The 27,270-nt window shown below is 36.4% G+C and overlaps 2 protein-coding genes across 2 annotated transcripts in view; both read right to left on the reverse strand.

Annotated features, from left to right (window-relative positions):
• LOC134743532 (serine protease nudel) overlaps window positions 1-27,270 on the reverse strand; it is a 335,679-nt gene that overhangs the window by 124,324 nt on the left and 184,085 nt on the right. The gene's annotated exons all lie outside the window — the stretch shown is intronic.
• The window catches only part of LOC134743536 (acetylcholinesterase-like), an 88,593-nt gene that overhangs the window by 22,678 nt on the left and 38,645 nt on the right, over window positions 1-27,270 (reverse strand). Inside the window, exons 2-4 of the mRNA XM_063677028.1 lie at window positions 14,878-16,208; window positions 3,272-3,414; window positions 1,357-1,509 (exon numbers count right to left, since the gene is read on the reverse strand). Coding sequence (XP_063533098.1) covers window positions 1,357-1,509; window positions 3,272-3,414; window positions 14,878-16,063 — 1,482 coding nt within the window. The 5' untranslated portion in view covers window positions 16,064-16,208. The remainder of the gene's footprint in view (window positions 1-1,356; window positions 1,510-3,271; window positions 3,415-14,877; window positions 16,209-27,270) is intronic.

Below are 27,270 nucleotides of genomic sequence, written 5' to 3' on the forward strand. Positions count from 1 at the left end.
TAAATTTCTTAATTTTTTCCTTCCAGCTATTTTGTTGTTAAAATTTTAAGATCAACAACAAATAAATAAGTAATAAAATAGATAACGTTGCGTACACCGCAGGCATGTTTTAATAAAATAAAAAAACAGGTACATCAAAATTAAACACAGTATGCTTTAAGATATTATGTGTACCCTAGGCATATACTAACCTAATCTACCTTCCTTATATAAATGATGAAAACCAATTAGGCAATAGTAGATGTTGGTGATAAAATGAATGAATTATCGAAAATCCATTATCAAAGGTCAGCTGAAAGTGGAATCCCCAAGTTTGTTTCAAGTTTGGGCGTAAACAATTTATTGTCTTGAAGTTTGTGTTTGTTATGGTTGAACTTTTGCATTTAATTTTAACTTTTAGGTTGAATGGAACTGTAATCGCATTTAAATATCTTTTTTTTTGAAGTTTAATAATATTTATTCTACGATTAAAATAATCGTACCTGTTGAGAAATGTTACATACACTACCTAATTAAAATTGTATATGCCCTAGGTGTAGTAAAAGCGCAGTAGGGTGGCTCAAGCATGGTTAATAAAGTTACCTGACACACATAGTAAAATCTAAATGTTACCAAACATTTCTCCGTCTGAAACTCCGCTGCAAATGTTACGTGTTCATATGAAACTCAACATTTACTCCAGCCTCAAAACACGGCCACATGGATTTCGCTTTGAGCTTAGTGTTGCAGCGTTAAGGCAAAAAGCGAATGTAGCTGGCAGCGCTTCTGTTAGAGCCCTCGTATTTGGTTCGTTAGCCAAATTAACGTGTTAGCCGTCCCGGCTGTTTGGAGAGCGTCTTCATCACGAAACCTTTAAAGGCCAGGATCGACGTTCACTTATTTTGGTGGCGCACGGTTTGGGATTCACACAAATATAACGGCGTGACGTGAATAATTACAGGTTTTTAAAGCTTTATACGGTATCGAACCGAGTTCGTATAGGTATTTATAATAAATAAATTTATTTTATAATATGGTAAAACAATAAATGGCCACAAACATGTACTTCTGGGTCAAATTTTGTTTTGTTGTCTTGTTTTTGTCCCCAAAAACTGTGACGGAGTAGAGCTTTTTGTATGGGGTGAGATTTAGTTTTTATTTTTTTTTCATTTTTATTATAATCTACAGCTAGAAAGACATGCAATTGCACTCGACTTTTTTATTTATTTGATTAAAGACAAAAATACAAGCATGACATAGTGGTCAAAAACAAGACAAGGAAAATAATTTTGATCCTACTGCCTTATAAAAGGTGGGAAGGTTCCTAAAGTTTCATTTTTTTTAAATCATATTTTTAATTTCTGTTTAAAAACTTACGTGTGTAAAGTAGTAGTAGTATACATCAACGCCAGATTCAGCCAGAACCTCTGCGAAGTAATTAGTGGGGCAGACAAAGAAGTAATCGCTCACAATGTCTGCTATCATCTTTTGGTTCAGATAACCGTCGGTGATCTCTTCCCAATCCGTATACTGGAAAATAAAAAATATAATTTAGTATTTAAAATACATACTATTACACGTATATACTCATCTTCCTCGCGTTGTCCCGGTTTTTTGCCACGGTACATGGGAGCGTGGGGTCCACTTGGCAACTAATCCCGAGAATTGGCGTAGGTATTTACGAAAGCGACTGCCATCTGACCTTCCAACCCAAAGGGTAAACTAGACCTTATTGGGATTAGTCCGGTTTCCTCACGATGTTTTCCTTCACCGAAAAGCGGCTAGTAAATATCAAATTACATTTCGTAAAACTGAAAAACTCATTGCTACGAGCCGGGGTTCGAACCCGCGACCTCCGGATTGAAAGTCGCACTCTCTTAGGTACCGCTAGACCACCAGCGCTTCTCGTATAAACTGTAGTATTATAGAGCCTGCGCATGCTGTTCATAAAAAAATTACGGGTTGGGGTCATTTATCAAGGAAATTGACAGTGACATTGCTAGCATCAAGGCAGCAAGGTAGCAGTAAGGTTTTAACAGGAACTGATGCATTCGAATATCTCCTTTCAACGCAATGATTAGGCAGAGTTTTCGTGGCATATCTACCTACTGGATTTAATCTGGGTGCCGACAAGAAACGCATTAGTGCACAAGACGAAAATTAGTGACATCACTGCCCGTACCAAACATTAGTACGGATATAAAAATGGTTCAGTAGTTTGATTAATAAACTGGACGATACTAGAGGCGCGTCACTCAAAACACTTTAATAATAGGTGTGAGGAACGGACAGTAGCATTTTACGATATTGACGGTAATTGCAAATGACATTTCCTTTTTAGTTCTTCCTCTGCCTGCGTTTAGATAATACAGTAACGCAACGTACTACGCAGGCGAACAACACGCGAACGCGAAGCGAAGCGATGCGGCGCGGGGTGAATCAATCGTTTGATACCTATAGAAGTGTCCTACGTGAGCGATCTCGTTGCGAACACGAACGCCGTGGGCCCGCCGCGCCCGCGCCGCGCCGTTTCGCTTCGCGTTCGTGAGTTGTTCGCTTACGTAAGACGCAGCGTAACTTTGTCGCCTGAAAGTACGGGGTTCGTTTGCATCAAATCCGGTAGTTCTGTTTTTTTGCAGACTTGTTTATGATGTTGGCCCAATAAATTTAATAATCCAAGTTTGAGCGCCGAACGCAACTTTGCCAAAAATTTAAAAAACCGCGAGAAATTCGTATTTTTTTTTAGATTTGGGCGATTATAACATTAGTAGACTAGTTTTTCATAGTACCTTTTCAGGACGTTTATAAAGTAGACTAAATGTGCTACAATGAGAGTACTCAAGGAGACTACTCAAGGAGACTAGAATTGTCTCTGTAGATCCAATGGTTTCCGAGATAGCCTTTCAAAATTTATTATTTTTTCGAACTTGAATTCGTAGGCTAAATAAGTGCAATGAGTATGCACTTTTTATTCAGGCGATGGCGCTTGGCACGATTGTTCCTAAGGTCAAACAAAGCTGATTTGGCCCGGTAGCCACAAGATCGTACCTTACCTACCCCCCAAAAAGGGGGGGAAAGGGTCGGCTCGCCAGGTCCTGTTTGTCAGTTACAATTTTTGAGAGCTAAACTCAATATTTTCCCCCCACGTTATAAAATGGAATTTCAACAAACATTATTGATTGTATTTATTTTCGTATTGTTATTTAGTTATGTCGGTTATAGCCCTAAAGGCGTTCTAAGTACGTGACAGAAATAGTTACTGCGAAAAAGTAAAATACATTTTAATACTTACTTGAAAAATTATTGCTTCTTTTTTTATATTAGAGAAGTCCTTGAAAATCGTGTTGATGATCTCTAAGAATTTTTCTCTCTGTAAAAAACTCGGTCCGTCCTTTTCGAAATAATCGAGAAAATCGTATAACAAGAAGTATGTTCCTGTAAAAGAAATACTTTTATTAATGCAAGTTCAACGTATTCTAGTTTTATTTAGGTACTCAAGACACTGGTGGATCAGTTTGATGATATTAAATAATACAATAAGAGTTATAAAAATATAACAACCGACTTCCATAGTACTCGTTGATTTATTCCAGTTAGTACCTAAGCTGCCGCACTAAGCATAAGCATAATAACTTATTTTAAAAATTGCATTTGATCATTTACCTTGTTTTCATACGATATTATGCAACTAAAGGACATTTCAAAATTAGTTACCGTCAACTTCCTCAACATTGCCAGGCATAAAAAAACGCAGTTTTTTTACAAAAAAGTTGTCTATATATAATTACAAATCATTGCAACCATTAATTATAGGAATATTAGGAATTAGACGAAGACAACTGTTTTGTAAAGAATTACCATTTTTTAAGTCAGGCAATGTTGAGCATGGTAGGCAATGTTGAGGAAGTTTTTCATTAATGCTTAGTGCGGCAGTAGGTAAGTAAAGTTTTTCGAGAGCAAGCGCAATTGTTAATGGGAAAAAGTAATTGCTATGCCTACGTATGTCTGAGCACAGAAGTACATTTATTTATTAAGCCATTTTTTATTTTTTTGTCGATTTTATGTTTTTGGCAGATTATGATAAAAATTGGTAGGTTTTCTGATCGGAATAAACACGAAATACAAATTTGGGACAAAAAAATGTATGAAAATTCCCATTGAGTTACGGAAAATTCCATACGCTTTCCGTAACTTCGTGGAAGATTTTGTAGGACATACAGTGAAATTGCGCTTATGTTGTACAGAATAAGGAACTCTATCTATCCACCAAATGTTATCAAAATCTGAGATAAGTAAAAAAAAAGACAACTAAATATATAAAGACCCTATTACACTATTACAACATAATTGTGTTATGACTATGACATATGTTATTAGATATTTAAGATATTATTTAGTTTGTTATTAGATATCAGTTTTAGGTAGGTAGTTACTCATAAATGTTAAACAATAATAACAGAATATATCTTACTAAGCTAACTTTATCGTAGATGTTACTGAAAATATCGACATAATAGAAAGGTGGTGTTCTTAAATCTCCCTTTATTTTCCATAGGAAGGAATAATTTCTTTTTGTTGAGCTGTACTCGTAATACAAAATTACCGAACCATCGCCGTCGGGCGTTCGGTAAACATCGTTACCCATATAAGCCACCGCAGACAACAACAGCTAACTCATTTTATCCGTAACAGTCACTTTCCTGAATTATATTGATTCAAATACGCCCACATTTAATAGCGCGATTTTAGCTCCACGAGGTAAACCGGCTACGCCGTAGCGCTACAAGTACTATATAGTAGAAGTATGCCCAATTTTACTGATTTTATAACTACTATTGCTTTAAAATATTTATGCTCGCACATTTGATATATAAATATAGGCGACCGGTCTGGCCTAGTCAGTAGTGACCTTGCCTGTGAAGCCGGTGGTCTTGGGTTCGAATCCCGGTAAGGGCATTTATTTGTGTGATGCGCACAGATATTTGTTCCTGAGTCATGGATGCTTTCTATGTATTTAAGTATATGTATAAAGTATTATATACGAGTATATCTTTGTCTGAGTACCCTCAACACAAGCCTTCTTGAGCTTACCATGGGACTTAGTCAATTTGTGTAAGAATATCCCTATAATATTTATTTATAAATAAATAATAAGAAAGTCATGTATAATATTGTCTTCGGTTACCGCGATAGTTACTCATGAAATAAAACTATAAAAACGGATTATATCGCGTATATTGAATTTATGATACATCCCGACGTTTCGAACCCTTTACAGCGTTCGTGTTCAACGGGTGACTGAGGAAAAGATGCAAAAATACCCACATACAAAAAATAATGAACCATCAGAAACTATAAACGTTAAGGCTGGTTGGACATGCAAAAGTGCATGCACCTTCGCGGGTATCTTATTTAAATCGAGATACTAATTATACGGAAGATCTGTGTCCAGCCTCGGATAATTTCTTACTAGTTGTAAACGGATTGCAATTGCTATAATATATTGCAATATGGTTTGTCGTTATCGTTATCGAAAGGGACAACATTTAATAGAGTCTTGCGAACGTCCTTCAATGAGGAGGATAATTTTTACCCGAATTTCCTTAGAAAATTACGAGTATTAGAATGAGTTAGCTTTCTTCGTTACCCACGTTTTGTTCCAAGCCTCATGGCGTCTCTAACGAACTGTTTGACACGTCATCACCCTAATCGGGCCAACAAACCGGCAACCACGCTTGTTACTGTTTAAAGAGATAACAAAAAGGAACACCTCTATTGTACTAACTTACTTCATCAACCACACGTCTTGCTATTGAGTTGTGTTGAATTTTGCACTGTGTTACGTGAGGGTAAAGGTTGATATTGCATGTATTAATTGGGTTATTTACGAGCTTGGGAAAATAATTGGTAGTTTTATTTTACGACCAGCTCGTAATTTTACTTTGTTTCGTGCCTTTCCGCTTCCCTTATTTATTGGGGGGCGAGTCTGGGAATAACTAATTGAATTAGATTATCGTTTGTGTTTTTTTGTGTTGTGACAATTTAATTCGTTCATGTCAATCAATCGCGATTTTCGATTTATTTAACGCATTATACCTACGTAATTAAAAAGGTATACCAGACAGATATATAAATAGAAATAGGTACCTATTTATTATAACATTTCGGATAAAGTAAAGTATTTACTAGTTATAAAGTATTTACCTAATTATTATACATAACAATCTGAAAATTTATTTAAGTCTGCAATGCTACTGACATGTTATTGGTAAAATTTATTTCATTCTTCTTCTTTTCGTGTCGTGGCTCCACCCACTTCTATACGATGGATGCCCAGTAGGCAGCGGTGTTGACAGCCCTGGCTGTCGCGTCCCTCAGATCCAGTTCCGAGCAGTGATGTGGGCATGCGGGGCACGCCAGTAGATGTGCCATGGTTTGCGTTGCTGTGTCGCAGGTACACTGAGTCGAGGGGCTACGGAGCAGTCCCCATCTGGCCATGTTTTGCTTACATCGACCAACTTGGGACCTGAGCCTGTTTAAGGACTTCCAAATTGGCCAAGGTTCTCAAGGTTCATTGTAAAATATAAAATAAAAACATATTCAAAGCACCCTAATAGTCTCATTATACTCGATATTTGTCTTTGTTAATCTTTCAATCCCTTAAAATTTAAGAAATATGTAACGAAATTGGCGAAGCCCTTGCTACAACGAAACGCGTTTTTTATTCATACTGGGTTACTTCGTAATCGTGTTAAGTTTCCGGTTCAGCTGATAATAAACAATATGCATTAACCCAATTCTCGAAGTTTTCCCTAAAAAGTACCTTTAACGCACGAAAAAAGATAATTTAGGTAATTCAAGTCCAAAAAAATTTAATATATAAAAAAAGATTTTAACTTAACGACGCGATTAAGTCCAGTTTTCGTAAATAATAAAGACAAAATATTTTGCTATAAGTTGATATAGAAAAATAAATCTTGAACCGTCAACTGCAATGGTATCGATAAGACTGCACGTCTGAAGTATCTATATCACACTCTCATGAAAAAAATAGCGATATTTCTTTATTTTTAAAATGACTATAATTGATGCCGATACCTTTAAACGTATTCCATCGTATAAAAAATCGCAAAAATCAAAAAAGCATCGAAAAAAGGAACATCGACAGAGAGGAGAAGAAAATCGTAAACTGTAGAAAAAAATCCGGCCAAGTGCGAGTCGGACTCGCGCACTCGGTTCCGTACCATTATCTATCGTTTTTGGTATTTGTTATAGCGGCAACAGAAATACATCATCTGTAAATTTCAACTGTCTAGCTATCACGGTTCATGAGATACAGCCTGGTGACAGACAGACAGAGGGTCCCGTTTTTACCCTTTGAGTAAGGAACCCTAAAAAGATATAGGATGTCTAACTACGTATGGCAGATACTTTTTGCACATTGTTATATCCGATATCTACCTAGCAGCTGACTGACATTCACACATTTCTCTTTGTTTGGCTCATGTGTTTGAAGTCTCTAAATTTGTACAACTAAATATTAACTTTTTTAAGACAGCCATGGAGGTGTTTCCTAGAAACACTAGGAATACAAACAGGCTTATTGTACCCAATCAGCAAAAAACTGCTGCTTTTAAGAAAAACTATTACTGTATGGGTGTCACTATATACAATAAACTACCACAGCATATAAAAGATCTGCCATATACTAAATTTAAAACAGCGCTTTTTAAATGGCTACTGACAAAATCATTCTACTCTATTAATGAATTTATTGCGCATAATAATGTTTAAAATTAATATTAGTCAAATTTGTATTATAAATATTTATTACCTGGACATTACATATGAACTTAGTTATTTTATTATCAATTGCTGGGACTGTTTTGTAATTTGTATTGAATTGTAAAGTTAACTTATTGTGCATCCTATTCTAGTTTAATTTAAGTTAATGTAGTTAGTAATTAATTAAGTTAATTTAAGGTAGTCTTATGTTATACAAATTTAATGTATTATAAGGACCCATTTGCATGCTGCCAAAAACAGCTAAAAAGGCTAGACCAATGTAACTTTTATAATATCTAGGTAAAACCCTTTTTATGTGCAAATAAATGATTATGATTATGGGACATAATTTATTACATAATATACGTACCCAATACAAGCAATTTAAAATTGGCTTTGCGCCCATATAAAACGTTAAAGAAACATCATAAGAGAGGAAAGCCGCTGTTATCCAGCCTCATGATATTCCCGAGTGCAACACAGGTTATGCAATCTCCACCGCGCAGCGCTCTGCCAGAGATTTCACATATATCACGAGTGGTGCCTAGTTCTGTGCCGTGCGAGAAACTCAGGTGAAAATATTCCCAGTGAAGTGCTCTGGAAACTTTCTTTACTTTGGAAGTTTGTTTTTCCTCAATATTCACATTTTCAAGGGTTCCCTAATACCAATGTTTTATCATAACTTAATGTAAAGTAGTCAGTAGTACATTGTGCAACATGGGGCGTAAGTTAAATATTGCAAACGAGAGTATAGCTCCGGCAAGCCGTCGCGATTTATAGACTCGAGTTTACAATATTATTACGCCCCGAGTTACACACAATGTATTTATCACACTTGCGATACAAAAATGAAGTATAAAGACAAAAAACTGTTAATTATAATACTAGAAATTTCATAACTCCCTAGGGATACCGCTTTTTCTATAGTTCCCGCTAAGCCTGCGTGCAATTCCACATTTACTGAGCGAGTGTGATGAAAAAGATCTAATTGTGAATTCCAGGGTGCGTAGCCAACGTGCAATCGTTAACACTCCGTAGCGAACGAATCGCAACTGTCACTGTCGCACTAGTGTGGAAGAGTGATAGAGTGACGTTGGCTACGCGCGGCCAGCGAGCTTAGCACGGAAGTATTTTTATCGCCTGTCACCATGCCTGTCACGTTCTAACAAGTATGTAAGTGCGAAAGTGACAGGCATAGTGACAGGTGATAAAAATGCAACCATGCTGACACCGCTGGGCGCGTAGCCAACGTCACTCTGACATTCATTATCAATGTATTTGAGATTTGACAATATTTTCTATTTCCTTTATTTCAATTTAGGCATAACATATATAATGTAATAAATTTAAAATTATTATATTTTGACGACCGGTCTGGCCTAGTGGGTAGTGACCCTGCCTGTGAAGCCGATGGTCCTGGGTTCGAATCCCGGTAAGGGCATTTATTTGTGTGATAAGCACAGATATTTGTTCCTGAGTCATGGATGTTTTCTATGTATTTAAGTATTTGTATAAGTATTATATATATCGTTGTCTGAGTACCCACAACACAAGCCTTCTTGGGCTTACCGTGGGACTTAGTCAATTTGTGTAAGAATGTCCCTATAATATTTATTTATAAAAAAAAAAAAAAAATTAAATAAACTAACTAATCTCTAAAACTAAACTAAACTTATAAAACTTAAAATAAACTTATAAATAAAAAATGCTCCCCAGGTCGCTATCATGTGTAATGGTGCCCAGAAGACTGGCAGCGTTACCTCTTTGGATGGCCAGACTTAGTCTCTGGCCAAAGTAGCTGCCAGCCCTCTGGTCACCAGAGGTCACAAGGCGCTCGGAAATATCTTTAAATAATGATTTGGCACTGGGCCCCCACGGTCCCAGAGTTTCGACTCCGCACGGCGCAAATATGTAGTCCTCGCCGAGGATAGCATATTTGCGCCGCTTGTTTAGTTCTTGTTCATTTGTTTTTCTATTTTAGAAAAAAATATCCGGAATATGGGATATTTACGAATTTGAATCCTGAGTTTTATTTTGATTCCTTGTTGTTGTATTGGACGTAGTATTCTTGAGGTATCTTTCAATACAATAACAAGTGCATGTCGAGTTTACCGACATAATTATTAGGTATTTATTTGTTTTTGACTATCTACAGACTAATATGGTCTTAATTTGCGAAGCGACATAATTGTGCTTTCTTTCAAAAAAACATTGGAAAATAAATCTAACCTTAGATTTGGAGACTGGTCTGGAATTAATATAGAGAAAGATTCCCGAACAAGACAGGAGAATATTTCAGTGACACGTCACTACGTCACTAGTGGCGGGTTACACCCTCCACCGCGCTTATCTCTGGATTACTTTAGGAGCCCGGTAGGTCGTCAGTGTAAATGCTTGCTATAAAATTTACGTTAACATTTTAATTACCCTTGGGTTTTGTAGCAATTTTGATAATTTTAGAGACTATTATTTTACGACTAACTCATCTGTTTATGAAATACGTATTTTTTTAGTATTATGTTAGTAATATTACTTTATCATTACCTAATAATATATGCATGTGTATCGCTACTACAGCAAAGAAAAGAATTTGCACCTTCCATAAACTATTACTTTATCTAGAGGCTTAGCTAAGTTACCATCGTCTACTCATTGAAAACGCCAATCGAAACTAAAGGGACCCACTGACTATCAGTCCGCCGGACGATATCGGCCTGTCAGTTGTTCGGAACTGTCAAATTTTTGTTCTAACTGACAGGCCTATATCGTCCGGCGAACTGATAGTCATTGGGCCCCTTTAAGTCCCCAAGCTCCGTTCTCCACACAAACGTAGTTACGCTCTCATTTTAAAACGACTAGCTAGATTACTCTGAAACTTTGTACTTACAATAGGATTAGGTATATCTTGGTCTGTCATTAGTTTATGTAGATTCAGATACAATATTAAAAAAATACAGCGAATTGAAATTTTTCACGCAAAACTTGTTTTTGCTTTATTTTGTTTGTTTTATATACTAGAGCTATATAAACTAATTACAGACTTAGATATACCTCATGTTATTGTATGTGCAAAGTTTCATTACAATCCAAAACGTAGTTTTAAAATGAAAAATAAACGGAAAGTGAAATTCGGCCAAGCTTGCCGGGGACTCTTAAATAATGAATGGGAATGATCACGTCACTTTTCGTGGCAATTGATTGGCGTTTGTCGACACTATTGTCAGCTTAGCTACGGCCGCTGCTGTACTGAATCTGTAGGTAATAAGGTAAGCATTCATTATGTTCAATAGTTGATATGATAGATACCCCTGTTGTCACCACTGTTTGTTGTTAAGTCTTTATATATGGATTTTAGTAGAATATATGAGAGATCAGTATAGGTGGATTTTGCAGGAGATTGTTCATGTTAAAGTTACAGTTATAACTATTTAATTTTGCTTTTATCTTTTTTCTATTTTATTTTTCAATTTATGGTAATATTTTATGTTTTAGCATGAATTTTGTTGTCATAACTGTAAAATTATGTATTATTGAAATAAATGAATTGAATTGAATTGAAAAATTACATTGTACTCCACACATTAATCGTAAACTCTATAAAATTGTCACTGGAAAATGGAAACTGTTGTATATTCTAACCTCCTAAGTCCCAGCTTTTTTTAAACATCATAGTCCTAGAGGCCTCAGAGGTTCATTTTTTTGCACATAATAAATATTTGCTGTCAGTCCTGAACAGACTATTTACAACCCTATGGACTGTCAGAATACTCCGCGCGAGCATTCAAATTTGGAAGTGGGGGGCATCTAAAAAGTTTGTACCGAAATATGTACTATCGGTGTTTATTACTATAGTAACTTACTTAATGCTGGGACTGAAGGGTGAATTTAATGTACAAAATTTGGTACCGCAGGACTTAGGACGCTAAAGAAAAAAACACACGTGGACACTGCACAAAAAGGCTATTGTAGAGTACGAGTACTAGTGATTCTCTTTTGTTTATGACTTTAAAGTAACGTGCCCGCGGCGGTAGACTGTGAACTGAGTTCCCAGCTTTTATTTTTGCTTTTTCTACTCCTCACTGGTAATAAAATGAAACACTAATTTAATTTATGATGAAGACGTAAATTATATTCTAGTAGTCATTTGAGCTAAAATACTTTTTTTGAAGAATGCAGGGCATACAATTTTAAATTCTCTTTTTACAGTGGGCGGCTACCAAAATTGCAAAAACAACTGCAATTTTGATTTATCAAAATAAAGATTTAATATAGAATAGAATGAAATTTCATAGAACTCTGAGCGGCTAGAGGATACTAGTTTATTCAAAAGAAGAGTAGGTAAGAGTAGGTATTGACATTTATTACGCTTTAAGTTATGTATTTATTAACAAGTTTGGGAACAAGTCAAATTATTATTTTTTATTAAATATTTTGTTTTTTTTTTTTTAAGTAGTCACACTACTATATATAAATTAAAAACTGTAATAGATGTCATATATTATATACAGTTTTTAATTATGTATTTATTGTTCTTCCATGCATTTTTTTTATCAACAAATGGCATATCATTCGATAGGCATTTAAAAAAAACAACGTTGCCTAGTGTTTATTTTTCAGTAAGTTTGGAAATAATCGCTCCGAAAGTCAAAAATATTGTGTATGGGGTGGCACTTTTGAACCAGGCGTGCAAATAATTTGAAAACAAAAAAAACGGGCAAGTGCGAGTCGGACTCGCGCATGAAGGATTCCGTACCATTACGCAAAAAATCAGAAAAAGGCAAAATAATCACGTTTGTTGTATGGGAGCCCCACTTAAATATTTATATTATTCTATAGTATTTGTTGTTATAGCCGGCAACAGAAATACATCATCTGTGAAAATTTCAACTGTCTAGCTATCACGGCTCATGAGATACAGCCTGGTGACAAACAGACGGGCAGACGGACAGCGGAGCCTTAGTAATAGGGTCTCGTTTTTACCCTTTAGGTACGGAACCCTAAAAAAAACAGAAATTAAAGCTTAATAAATACTTTCTACAAAAATTATTTTGATTATGCTCGGTTTTTTTATTGAAGTGAATTAAGTACCGCGAAGATACCTCCTTTTGCTTCTATAGCTATTTGTATTATATGAAGGTACGAAACCCTACATTATGCGTGGTTCGACACGCACTTGCCCGGTTTATTAATTTATTCATTTGGTTTCCTAATCATTTTTTTTCATTTTCATTCGTCAATAATTCATTGTAGGCGAGCGTGAGGGCAGATTCCAGATCCTCTCCTTATAAGAGGTTTAATTTAATTTATAAAAAAGAAAAATTATATGAAGTAGATTCTTACACGTTGACGGTTTTTAAGTAGTGACTTAACCCCCCAAGTGGGGTGCGTGGCAACAGCGTTCCACCCGGGGGGAGCGTAGCTACGTGGGCGAGTCTGTAGTACTTGATAGTACGTCTCTAGAACAGTACAGCTATTGTTGTGTCCACACTGCTCTACGCATGCGTAGACAGGACCTGTGTTTTCATTGCATACCAAAGACAAGCGAGTATTCGCCTCTAGCGAAGCAGTTAGAGTGTCCTCGAGATCCGTAACAATTAGTATTCTGAGATCACAATTATATTAGCTGGCCTGAGGCGAAAGCTCGCCAGCTCGTTAGGCTACGGGAATGGATCGAGCCAGGCAGGTGTGCACTGTGTACAGAATTGACCTCGAAATCTATAAGACGTTGTAAGAGTACGCGACACTTGTAAAGTTTTTCAAATTAATGCTCCGAAGCTGAGAAGTTGTCGATGGATTCTGTAGTATAATTTCAAATACTTCAGTATATAATAAGTATTTACATTTTGTAGGTTCTCTTGCACGAGAGAGATATTGCATTATAGTCCCAAGCCGGCGTACAGCGGGCTGAGGACTAGATACATACGCCTTTGAATTTTTTCCCAGGCAATGCAGGTTTTCTCGCAATATTTTGCTTCATTGAAAATGTAATAGTGATACATCCTCCTCTTTCGTTCCCTCATTACTGAGGATCGTGACTCCTTCGAAGAAGTTTCGAAATGGCTTCTCTCCGTCGGCTTCTGCCCTCTGCCTCGTGGAGAGTCTTGCTGATAGACATCTCCAGGCTTGACGCCACCTAGTCTGTCCACCATATTATGGTAAGGCGCTCTAGATTGTCAGAGCTTCTGCGAGCAATGTGACCAACATACTGAAGAATACGGTGCAGACACGTCGCAGAGAGCCTTTGAGAATGTGTAAGGTTGAGCTCTTCTACGACGACGTACGACGTTCGTGGTTCCGCTGTCTATCCGCCGCTTTTATGTTCCAGCTTTCTGAGCTATAAAGAAAAATGGAGAAGACCAGTGTGCGAACTATGGAGACTTTGGTGCATTTTGAAATATTCCGTTCTCTCCAGATTTTCTTGAGTTGGGTCTTGACCATTCCTATCCGTCGTCGGATCTCCGGTTCACAACTTCCTTTGTTATTTTTGGATGACCCTAGGTAGATGAACTGGTCGACACGTTCATATCGGTCTAGGCAGTTGGAGTGTGGTACATAATGCTTCTTAAGAGTCATTGGTATAAACCAGGACTGGAACCTACGATATCTGAATTGAAATTCACTTGTCACTTTTTTGTGGTTGTTATTCTCTTACTAATTTTCTTTATTTGTAGAACTTCACGTTAGTTTTTTCACAGGATCATAGGTACCTAAGTTTTAAATTAAACACCATATTGTTACATTTAATGTGGTTTAATTAACTTTATGGTAAAATGCAATGCACTTATTAGTGCACGTTAGATGCCTTATGACACGACTCAAGGTCGTATCAAATTGTTATAAAACAGGATTGAACTCTAGGGCTTTTATAACACGTGTTTCCAACTGTACTTAATTTGCGGCACGTGTACCGTTGTTGGACGTATATATCAACCACAAGTCCTTTCGGGTGACAGGGAAAAAGAAACAACGTTAGGTAATAAGTTAGCAACCAACATATAGCCTGGTTGATGGTAAGTGTAAATATATGAATAGCGTGAATATGTAAGTACTTACATAACAATGAAACCTAGAAGTATTTTATTTAATGATTAATTTTAAGAGTTTAAAACGTACCTTCATCTTGATTACTTCCGAGAAGCACTTCAGTGTTGTGGATGCTACCTTCCTTCATCATAGTGTCAGGGTCTTTTGGTAAAAATACGCCGTCGACAGTCGGAGCTGACGGAAATCCTAATATTCCCGTATATGAATTCCATTGTTGCACGGAAATAGTTTTTGCATCTACCCCTCTCATACAATCCATCACTAGGCTCGGATCCGCGGGCAGGAGACTACTGTTACAGTTACAATCGTCAACTAACACCTTCCCAATATCTTGAGCGCGTTCTCCTGTCATCCAACTCCATGGTGCGTTTAAGGTTCCCGACTGTAATATACCCCTCTTGAACAATCCTTTCATCTCTGGAGAAAGCATATGCAAACTCACGCTTCCTCCTCCAGCTGACTCCCCAAACAGTGTAATCAAGTCAGGATCTCCACCAAATACCCGTGCATTGTCTTTTATCCAACGTATTGCCATTTGCTGATCCCAAAGTCCCATATTACCTGGCGCTTCTTCGCTGCCCGGCGAAAAGAATTTATTCAAGTATAAAAATCCAAATGCTCCCACCCTGTACTGCATGGAAGCCACTATAACGTCACTTGATGATGCCATAATATCAGCTTTATATAAATCAAGGGTTGCTGTCCCACTCATATACCCTCCACCGTAAATCCACACTAGTATCGGCACTTTTGGCCTCTCAGCCAGAGGCTTATCTTGATGATGGCGCACTCGTAAATGCTGAGGCACCCAAATATTCAAATACAAACAATCCTCTGATATATTGGTGTTAGGATTCCACATCTCTTCACCTTCAAATCCAGGAAAATACTCATATCGTTCTTGATAGCAGCTATTGGGCATAGCGGTGGCATCTAGAACTCCGTGCCATGGTTCAATTGGAACTGGCTTTCGAAACCTTAGTGGACCTAGAGGCGGTTTTGCGAATGGTATTCCGGTAAATATATGTACCTCCCGACCCATGACCGTTTTGGCATAACCTTTAACGAGACCGCTCTTAGTCTCGACGACAAGCGGATCATTGTGGAAGTTCTTTGGAGCCGGGCTAGTGGTGGGTGTAGTTTGAGTAGTAGAGGTGGTAGTGTCATGGTGGCTGGCCCATGATCTTCCTCTTACGCCAGACAAGAGAAAGCATACTAGTAGCTTCGTGATTACGATTTTGGTATTGCATGTCATGTCGACTGTCTATGTTTTCAGTGGCTCACTAACGAGTCATATTGGATTGTAATCGGAAGTAGTCAGCCAGCTTGATCAGGCGTTTATTGAAACACATTTCTGTCTAATTGTCTCTGTTGAATGGTTGTTGTTAGTGCCGTAGTACCTGTAACAAAAAAATAGAAATTTAAGAACAAATATTTGTTTGAAAAACTAGCACCTAGCTCTTCTGTTACCTTAAAGAGTTCTGTATTATATTCCCGCTTTAAGGGTTTTTAAAAGCAAAATGAAAGGGTTTCATCTGGCAAAGGGTATGGTGAGTTAAGCCTTATGTAATACCCTTATAAAACCCGGATAAGGGATAGCGGGCCGGTCCTTGTCCGGCGCTTCGTTTTCTATGGAAAGCATCACGTGATCACCTGTCATGTCATAGAAAAGTAAGCGCCGGAAGCTCCGGCCCGGACAGGGCCCGGTCTAACGTGAGTCATCCTTAATAAAGGATTTTTAAACCGGATGTTTATAAATTGAGCAGGTTAGTTAGATGTTAGGTGCGGTTATTTTACCTTTATATATTATGATTTCAGGCAGGGAGGTTCTAGGTAATACCCACTGTTATAAAATTAGTTGAAGTTCTTCACAAACCTAATATTTATAATAACTATACATATAAAATAATGAGAAAGTATTTGACACATACTCGTAGTATTATTTAGTTCCACGTTGCCCAAAATATCCCCGTATAATTTGGCCATACGTATGAGCAATAAAAAAGGCTCTATAAAAATATGACTGACTGCCTAATAAGATGAAGAAAGGTAGAATAAATACAGTAGGTGTATTTTTCACATAACTTTTCCCTCTAAAAAGACTACCTATAAGTAAATAGATATCACTGTAAATGCCCTCATAAGATAATAAATTATTCTTCAAGTTTTAAATTTGTTCTTTTGACATGACATCATTCTTACGTATTTATTGTGTGACGTCTTTGTGAAACTCATTTTCCAAGAATTGAAAATTTCGGCAGATGAGTTCACAGGAAATCATTCGCATAATATGCGATCCATTAGCTGAATTTGTCAAAGATCGCGGGTTTTACTGGCATGGAAATGGTACCTAAATCAATCACAATCAGCTTGTTAGACAGAGTGAGTCGGACGGGTGTAATGGCCTTATCCGGCTAACTGATAACTGATAATAAATGCTGGCGGTCAACACTATTGTTTTAGTGCCATAATCTGATTGAAGCGGAAGTTACTGTAGGTATCCTACGTGTAGCGTGGATATTTCGTGCAGAACATATTTTTTAGGCTTAATATCAGAACTCCACAAGAATAATTATTTAATTATTATTGGTTTAAATGTTAACGTACTTTTTTGTAAATAACATCTGATTGTTTATTTATATAGATTTTTTTTAAATATTTTTCATTAAAATCAAAGTCATCAGAAGGGAAGGTAAATATGTTCATAAAGTAATTCTTAAATTTTCGGTTAGCTCTATATCTGAAGATTCATTCAAAATAAAATCGTAAGTAATCTAAAGCGTGTGTAAGTTATATTGAATACACGGGTTTCTATATTTACAATGCCAGACACAATATTGTTAACGCCGAAAAACCACCTCCCCTTACGATTTAGGACGTCGGAAATTCATGAGACGTATATTTAACTTTCCCAGTACCATTTGTGCCCGATCGAAGCCCACATTCAACAGATAGTCGATCTAAACTTATTATCAATTTACGGAAAGGTTTTGCTCGGGCTTGGGATCGCAAGAAAATGGACATTATTTCATCGAGCACTTCGATCGTTCGCCGGGGACCTATAATCCGTAGTCGGTTTTGCCTTCAGATTGCGGCAACGCAAATTTTATATATCTGCGGTGGCAGCATGGTTCCATTTTAGGGTTCCATACCCAAAGGTTACAAACGGGACCCTATTACTAAGACTCCACTGTCCGTCTGTCCGTCAGTCCGTCTGTCTGTCTCCAGGCTGTATCTCATGAACCATTATAGCTAGACAGTTGACATTTTCACTGATGATGTATTTCTGTTGCCGCTATAGCAACAAATACTAAAAACAGAATAAAATAAATATTTAAGTGGGGCTCCCATACAACAAACGTGATTTTTTTGCGTAATGGTACGGAACCCTTCGTGCGAGAGTCCGACTCGCACTTGGCCGGTTTTTTATCGCCTGTCACTATGCCTGTCACTTTCGCACTTACATACTTGTTAGAACGTGACAGGCATGGTGACAGGTGATAAAAATGCAACCGTGCTACGGCTGCTGATTAGCCGTTTATCTCAGTAGTATAGTAGCTATATGTATAAAGCAAACACGCCTATAATAACTCGGACTTAGTAAGAGCGTATTCATTTTTTTTCATTAGATACCGATCGAATTCATATCCTATAATTAAAATTATAATATGTCTGTAAACAAGTTTTGGAAACAAATCAAATTATTTTATCAAATATTTTGATGTTTTTTTTTTTTAAGTAGTCACACTACTATATATAAATTAAAAACTGTAATAGATGACATATATTAAAGAAAAAGTGACGAAGCCCTCCAGTGGTTCAGGCCGGATTCGAACCTTTACTACTTTTTTTTTTACTTTTTAGGGTTCCGTACCTCAAACCTCCGAAACTACTGGGTCTAAAATTTTGAAAAAAATACACAAAATAGATCTTTACCTATAGATCACAGGAAAACCTATTAGAAATGTGCAGTCAAGCGTGAGTGGGACTTAATTACATAGGTTTTGATCCGACCCCTACGGGTTTTTTAAAGACATTTCACTCACGTTTCACATAAAAAATACATTGTTCAAATTGTGTAATGTACGGAACCCTTGGAACGCGAGTCCGACTCGCACTTGACCGGTTTTTCTTTAATATATGACATCTATTACAGTTTTTAATATGTCTGTAAGTTTTAAAGTTACCTCTGACGTTTTCTCCGAAGTTGACATCAACATCTTCTAGATGCGCGAGTTTTTCAGTACAGTTTTTTTTTAACATGTACATTGAATGTATGATAGGTATGTACATGTCAATTTTGATATTGGTATCGGGTATCAAACGCACCAGTTACCATTACAGTGTTAAATAATTGGAGATTGTTGATAGTTACAGTCTGCTAATATTTTGAGCCTTTAATGGAATTTGAGTTCACCTAGGACTCCTTATCGAAGAGCAACTCAATAAACTTGAGCGCGTTCAAAATGTCTACATACGATTTCTTTTTGTTTGGTTTTCATTCCTATCCACTACACAATGGTATTATGTGACGGCCAATTCTATTTTTTTTTTTCAATTCAATTTAATTTATGAACGTGTACCATGGGGCTTATCCTTGTATCAGATTACGTAGTAGATCATACGGTCTCCGCCGTATTACTCATAAAAAAATCACGATTGAGAAAAGTAACAACCAAGATACTATGAAGAATTTCACTATCGGTAATTATCCTAAACAGATGTAATTAAATTCTCGCAAGAAATTTAACGCCGTCTGAATATATAATTTTATATTTGCCTAACCTTTACTTTACCGGCTTCCCTTGACCCATGTTCCAGTTAATTATAGAGGGAAGTAACCGTAATTCTCATTAGATTTACGTTCGTGAACTATGGCATATGAAATACATCAGTCTCAATTAACAAAGTATATGGAAAGCGGGAAACTTGCCTCTGAAAGCCGCAAAGCTGGCGCGATCGAATGAAACTACCTATTCGTATTACTTGGCAGAGTACGTGCACCTATTAGATTTTATATGATATTTTTTTTATAATACTCTTTATTTACATACAAGATATATACAGTTGTACTACGAAATTAATAACTAGCTTAAATCTAAAATAGGCCCTTGAGGCATTATACCAAGGATGCTGGCGGCATTTCCTCGCTGCATCGCAATGCTGTGATACGTTGTGCGAGGAAGCCGCCAGCTCTTCGGTCACCAGTTACGTCTACCAGACGCTTCGCGATTTCTGCAAACAACTTGTGCGCGCTGGGACCCCATGGGCCTAGAGTTTCAACTCCAAATGGAACGAAATGATACTCTCTACCGAGTATGATATTATGTTATATAAATAATATTGTTTTGATATCATCTATTCGATATTTTATTTTATTTTATTTATTTGGAAAGCAAGCAGAAATAAGTGAGCAGGAGATGAGTTTACAAATACACATTAAGGACATTCACTTATTTCCTTAACAGCTCTCACTAAAACATGTAATGGAAATATACTACAAGGCCGAGGCCGAGAGAATATTAAGTGAAAACACTCAATAAAACTTTTACTAAATATATTATGAAATAAAACTATGAAAACGGATTATATCGCGTATATTGAATTTATAATACATCCCGACGTTTCGAACTCTTTACAGCGTTCGTGGTCAACGGGTGACGGGTAGTTTTATTTCATGAGTAACTATCGCGGTAACCGAAGACAATATTAAATATATTATGTTAAGCTTTGCAGGAAATACAACGAAAGATATTTTTTTTTTATAAATTATAAATAACGTTGACGACTATCAATCTGCGAGTTGGAGGTTAAAGGCGGTTTCAGACTAGCGTATTTTTACGCGCGTATATACTGTCCTTTCGGCAAACGACCGGTGCGTGTCATCTCGCACGGCACGAGCTTGTACGAGCTTATTAGCGTTACAACGCTCGCTCGCGGAAAAGACGAGAGTATATTATTATGCTCCTATGCGCGCTTCTAAAAACGAGCGTATAAAACGCTGATGATCTGAAACCGCTCTAAATACGAGACTAGCTACAGCCGCCACAATTTTAGTATAATGAAAGTGTTATTAGGATGCAATGAGATTACTATCAAATCAATATTACAGTTTAAAAATCTGAATATACATCTACTACGAGACCTAGCGAGGCGCTATTGAGCTTTTTTTTACAACTTTGCCCGACCTCGTATAAGAAAAACTTGTTTAATTATATACCATATTCACGTGCATTAGAGTACAAATTCAATTCATTTTACAACTCAATACATTTTAATGAATATCTGGATGGCCTGAGTGAACATCATTATTAATTTTCATAAGCAATTTAATACAATTTTAAACTAAAACTAAAACAATACAGCCATTTTCACGTAATAAGTACCTACATCGGATGGTCGCCTAATGGTTAATATAATCATAAGAACATTATTTGTTTAACAATAGCTTAGGAATAAGAGATGTCTGCCTCGTTATAAGCCCGGCATCATAAATCATAAGTTTCATAAGTCTCAAATAAATACATAGTTTTCTAGAACCCTTTCATTTCTGCTAACTCTAAATAGGTAGTCCTTTTTCAATCGAAAAAATATCTGAACTTTTCCAATATAAACTTTTGATAGCTGAATAGATTCATCTCATGTATTTGATAAGTAGAGTATGTATATCGTCAAGCCGTTTGTTGAGATCAGCGGGCAACCCCAGGGAGCAGTACTCACTGTAAATTAACTTAGGGTTACTCTGTATGCAGACTGTCGCGCTATCTAACGAGGTCCGAGACCCGTTACCCCTACAAGTTTACGAAATGGGTTGTAGCTAACTCCCGTGTAAGGACGTACTGCCACTAAATTATTGTCTCCGCGGAACCGGTAAGGGCATACTCGGAAATAATTGACACCCTGTATGTTTCGCTCAGAAATTAGGTCAAGCCGCGGTTCGAAATTTGGATAATGGTACTTAGGGATTTCAGCGCTCAAACATAAACTTTGGTAAATTGTTATTGACGACCGTTTCGTAAATGTTTTTTTTTTGTAATGGGTCAAATATAACTTAATTTCTTTTATTATTGTTATATGAACTTACCAGCAGTTATCCATAAAATTAAATTCGAGTTATCCATAAAGTTGTGAACATTAATTACTTATTCTCCTGCGGATAAAAAATAAGCGTGAACATGCCGTGTTTGCTGTGAAATTACCACGCAATTTCCTTTTTCAACATTTGTTTCCTGCCATAGCGTTTATAATATACCTAGGCGAATGATTATTTTTCTTGTCTGACGACTTGAACAGTGTTATATTGATTGCTCTAGAAAAATCAAACCCTTTTTGAAATTAAATGAACCCGAAGGCCGTTCTGGAAATTAACCACAAGTTAAAATTGATGAGCCTAAAATGTTAGGAACCTTGAAAAGTTTTCACCTTACGTATTCCAAGTAGCTATGTCAATCAAACGCAATTTTAATAAAAATATATATTTATTATTTCGTCAATACGCGATCATAAAAGGTATCTAATTTATTAACATATATTTACTATGTATATGTACAGCCCTTTAAAAGTTGGGATACGACGGGAGTGCCGCGAGAAAGACTCGGGGCTACTCAAAATGCGTACACAAGTATTATGTTTTACCTGCCGAGCCTACGAAACATATTACGTTTGATTGAAAGGAAAGAGAAAAAATATATAAAGTAACCCAATAAGACGGGCAGAGACGAGAAAAGTAGCGGTGGTGGGAGGGGAAGAGGCCGGCGCGCGCCGCTCGATAAATCGATGTGGCAATACAATGCTATGCGGTGGAACGGCCTTGAGGTTGCAGCCTGCAAGACACACCCCCGCTCCATTTCTCAAGTTCACTGCCAACGCATTGCTTACAAGTAGCCAAAAGAACCGCCCCAATTTTAGTAACGTCGGAGCGCATTTAGTTGCTTTTAATTGGCGCATTTTGACATGAATTAATATGAACAATTATAAAACTTTTTAATTTTAATGATTTTATTTTATCTTTTATTATAGTGACATGGCAACAAGCTAAGATAGCTCGAGCTCGCCCCTGCTCCCTAGCGATGGGACCTCCTGAATAATTACTTCGACGACGTAGAGGAGCGACTCAGGCATTCATGCCTCATCCGGCATGCAAACTGTCTCCACAGCTGATGATTGAGACACGGATTTTGATATTAGATTATATTATAAAATTGGTTATAGTTATATTTGCATTAATTTTGTATTTTATGAAAATGAAAAAAAGTAATAGTTTTGAGAAATAGTTTCATTAAATTAAAACATTCTATTTTTTGTATATTTGTGGCAATTAAGCTTATACATTGCCCAACAACAGATAAGCAATTTGTGTCAAGTGCGTGGTTGTAGTCCAGGAAAAAGCTTTAAAATGTGAATGAATTGAATGCTACTCGCTATGCAATGGATTATTAACTTATCTACTTACCTATGTATATACCTACGATAATTATAACGAGTTGACGACGATGCTACGATGCCTTATTTTTATAAGCTCATAGAGCGCCTCCTTATTTACCAAATCGAAAAAAAAACATCAGTGTCAAAATTAATGTCACCGCTGAATTAAACTAAATAAACCATTGAATTATTGTTAGGTTAGGTTTAAGGTACAGAGAACCAGTATTTTGCGCCATATATGAGTTGCTACCGTTTTGTCATCATACCATAGAAGCGGAGCGTGAATCTCGAGACCTAAACGCGTAAGCGCCATGAATTTTTTCGGTGCTTACGACGTTTTGGTCGCGGGGTACAGGTTTATTGCGACAATTCTCTATAGTATTAAATTAATAATAATTCAAAGGAATAAACTGATCTGCAATAATAGTGACACTGACAACCTGAATTCTACCTTTTTTGCTGTGTAAATTGTGGTTGAATGTAAGACTGTTTCATCACGACCACAATCGTCCATGTCCTCAATGCAAGCAAGATCAACCTCAGACAGAAAATCGAGCTCTACTCGGCTTACGGTCAACACCGCCGGGCATTATGAAGGTAAGGGTTGTGTTCTTTTGAATTAATTTATGCTATAATTATATGTTTAACAGTGAACCAGCATAATGAAAGATTACTGATGTTTTTATTTTTTCTGTATAGTAATAATACTGGCTATATGTTTAAAGTCCAGTGACACCTCTCTACCCTAGCCCTCACGCCGGTGTTGCCCTTGAGCCATCTTAGATGTCGCTTATTGTAGGGGCCCAACTTGTGGGGGCCCAACTAGTGGGGGTGAGACACCGTCTGCCGGAAGTAAAATTGTATACCATTTTATTAGGCGGGCGTCCGGTTTTATATCCCATAGCAGCCTAGGACCGTTTGTCAAAACAAAGTTTTGCACGGAACACTAAAAATTCACTTACACTATAATATGCTTTGTCAATTAAAAATTTAAATAACTTACTTTTAAAACTAATCATGTCATCTGTATTTCTTAGTTCATTTGGAATTTTATTAAAAAAATTTGGAGCCATTCCAAATATATTTTTTCTAAATAACGCCGTTTTGGAAGGCAACGAATTGATTTTGTTTCTAAGACGTATACTCAGTAGTGAGTGTAGGGGAGTGTAGTTTCATTTCACTTATTTTGTCCCCAAAATAATATTTTGGGTTGGGAACCATCCCAGTTCTATATAAAAAGCGATATAACCCAATTTGTTCCATAAACAAAACAGATTTATTAAACTATAAAAACTTTTGAACCAGTTTGTGGATTTTACTTTTTTTCCGTTTCCTATGTTCAACAAGAATCTTGTAACAAAACTAGAACTAATTAAAATTTATAATAATATCATCATTCTTTGAAGCTTCGATGTAACTAACAGTTTGTAGATTACTTTTCCTAAAAGCCAAGTTATTTTTGGTCAAACCACTTAAGTATATTAAGTTTTATGTAAGTGACATAAGTAGGTATAATAATATGAATAAACTTTGCATAAATGATGTTCAACTTTGATAGATAAACACTACCTTAGTCGGCATTGACTTCGGAATATTTAACTTTGGTAATAAACACTGCAGCTCTTTTAAAAGACTACATTCTTGTAGCCAAATACCTACAACTATTGCGTTTTTAAAAAGAGCTACACCTTTTTTATGTTTTATTTTAACTTTATCATATCTCTGCGATAAAAGTTAAGCATTTGTATTATGCTACATTTTCAAGTCATTTCCAGTCGCTACAAGGTCTTCAAGTCTTTCACGCCAAAATACATTTAATATCTCAGAAGTTTCACTTCTCATTAAATTTGAGTATTCACAAGGGAAATTAACTGTGCATATTACACATGCGCTGTAACAGTTTCTTTTCTACTAATATAGGGAGAATAGCATCGTTAGCTTGCATTTTTGATTAATCAAGAAAACAACTGCAAATAAACGGCTTCCTAGCCGGTTCGAATCCCGGTCAACGCAATTATTTGTGTTTTTTTTTTAAATAAATAAATCATTTATTACAATGTATCTAAGTAAAGCCTGTCCCATTAATTCTTTTTACAAGGACTGTTGCTAACTTTGGTAGGTATTTCCGGTTAATATTTAATATTTTTAGACTTAATTTACAACATTTATCAATCATTTTATTTTGTAATGTTGAGCAGGAGCAATATTTTTCCTTCAAGACCCATATAAAATTTTGCGAGCACTATGTAATGTTCGGATACATGTTAATTGTTCTGTAAATTCAAGAATTAAATGGGTTTGAATACTTTAATACCATGCTTTTTCGAGTTTGTATGAAAACAGGTGCCATTTTATTTCTCTTTTTATGTATATACTAGCGACCCGCCCCGGGTTCGCACAGGTTACACAAAACCATTACAAGTTATACACTAAAACCTTCCACAAGAATTACTCTATTGATTGATGAAAACCGCATCAAAATCCGTTGCGTAGTTTTAAAGATACATAGGGACAGACAGACAGCGGAAAGCGACTTTTTGTTTTCTACTGCGAGTTTCGATGATATTGTGTCTTAGCAATGATTTGACCTTCTTATTTGGAACCTTGGAGCTTGTTATGACTTTGTGAATACAAAATATTAGTGGCAAATCGATCGAAAGTTTCAAAAAAAAAACATTTTCTTCATTTTTGCATTAGGGTGCGTATGTGTAATATGTATGCATTAAAATGGTATATGTTGATATGAATCACTAGTTAAGGGCTATATAAATAATATAGTTGGGTACAGATAAAATAAGCTTAATGTGTTCATGTAAAATAAATTACGGGACAGGCCTTATGTATATCGTCGCCCTATACCCATAGTATTTATTTGTTTATTTATTTATTATATGCAGATTTGCAGATACATCTAGAAATCCCCAAGAGTCAATATCAGCAAAGTTAAGTCGGTAATCCGATTTAGCTTAGAATTGAGCAGGAGCGCCGAGAAAGTTAAGCGATTCGTCCATTAGCCACCTGGATCTTTGTCTTAACACTTCTTGGAATCTGTTTTTTCCATCCTTCATATTTTTTTCAAACATCTTTTAAAAAATCTGTTTTTAAACATGCCTTACGATCCGGTCTCATAAATTAAAAATATATATATAAATATATCTATTTGATTGTCGTAGCCGCTTATGGCATTAAAATCATGTCGAACGGCCGCCATATCAAGTAAATATTCAACTATTCAACTAGGTAGTTAGGTACCAATTAATTTAAATTGTCTATCTATTACGTTAATTTAGTTGTGTGACTTCACCATATGTCACAAAATGAGTCAAATTGCTCTCAAAATTAGGACGTTTCACGCATGAATTCATTTTGTGAGACACGGCTTTTATGCCTGTTGGGTTTATGCGACAACCTTTCCACACCTTTTATCTCATTTGGTTTACGTAACTGGCGTCACATGGATGTGTCGAGTTTGTTCGTTGTAAACAACGAAAATTATGTTAAAAGTGAAGTCATTAAATAAAACTATGAAAACGGATTATATCGCGTATATTGAATTTATAATACATCCCGACGTTTCGAACCCTTTACAGCGTTCGTGGTCAACGGGTGACTGAGGAAAAATTACAAAGTGCAAAAATACCCACATACTAAAAAATAATGAACAATCATAGACTATATAAACTTTAAGGCTGGTACATGCAAAATCAGTAATCAAACTACGCAGTTTGTTGCCGGTCCCATATTGGGATACCCTCCTACAATTTAGGAGGGAATTAAATCTTCTCGGGTCCGTGGTGTAGGGTTGGAGCCGGCGTAGTTTTTATCGCGTATATATATCTTTACTTGAAAATAATTGTAGTGTATAACTAGCCTTATGAACTGATTTTGCATGTACAACCAGCCTTAAAGTTTATATAGTCTATGATTGTTCATTATTTTTTAGTATGTGGGTATTTTTGCACTTTGTAATTTTTCCTCAGTCACCCGTTGACCACGAACGCTGTAAAGGGTTCGAAACGTCGGGATGTATTTTAAATT

The sequence above is a fragment of the Cydia strobilella genome, chromosome 8 (assembly GCF_947568885.1).
Source record: "Cydia strobilella chromosome 8, ilCydStro3.1, whole genome shotgun sequence".
In the NCBI taxonomy this organism is placed as follows: Eukaryota; Metazoa; Arthropoda; class Insecta; order Lepidoptera; family Tortricidae; genus Cydia; species Cydia strobilella.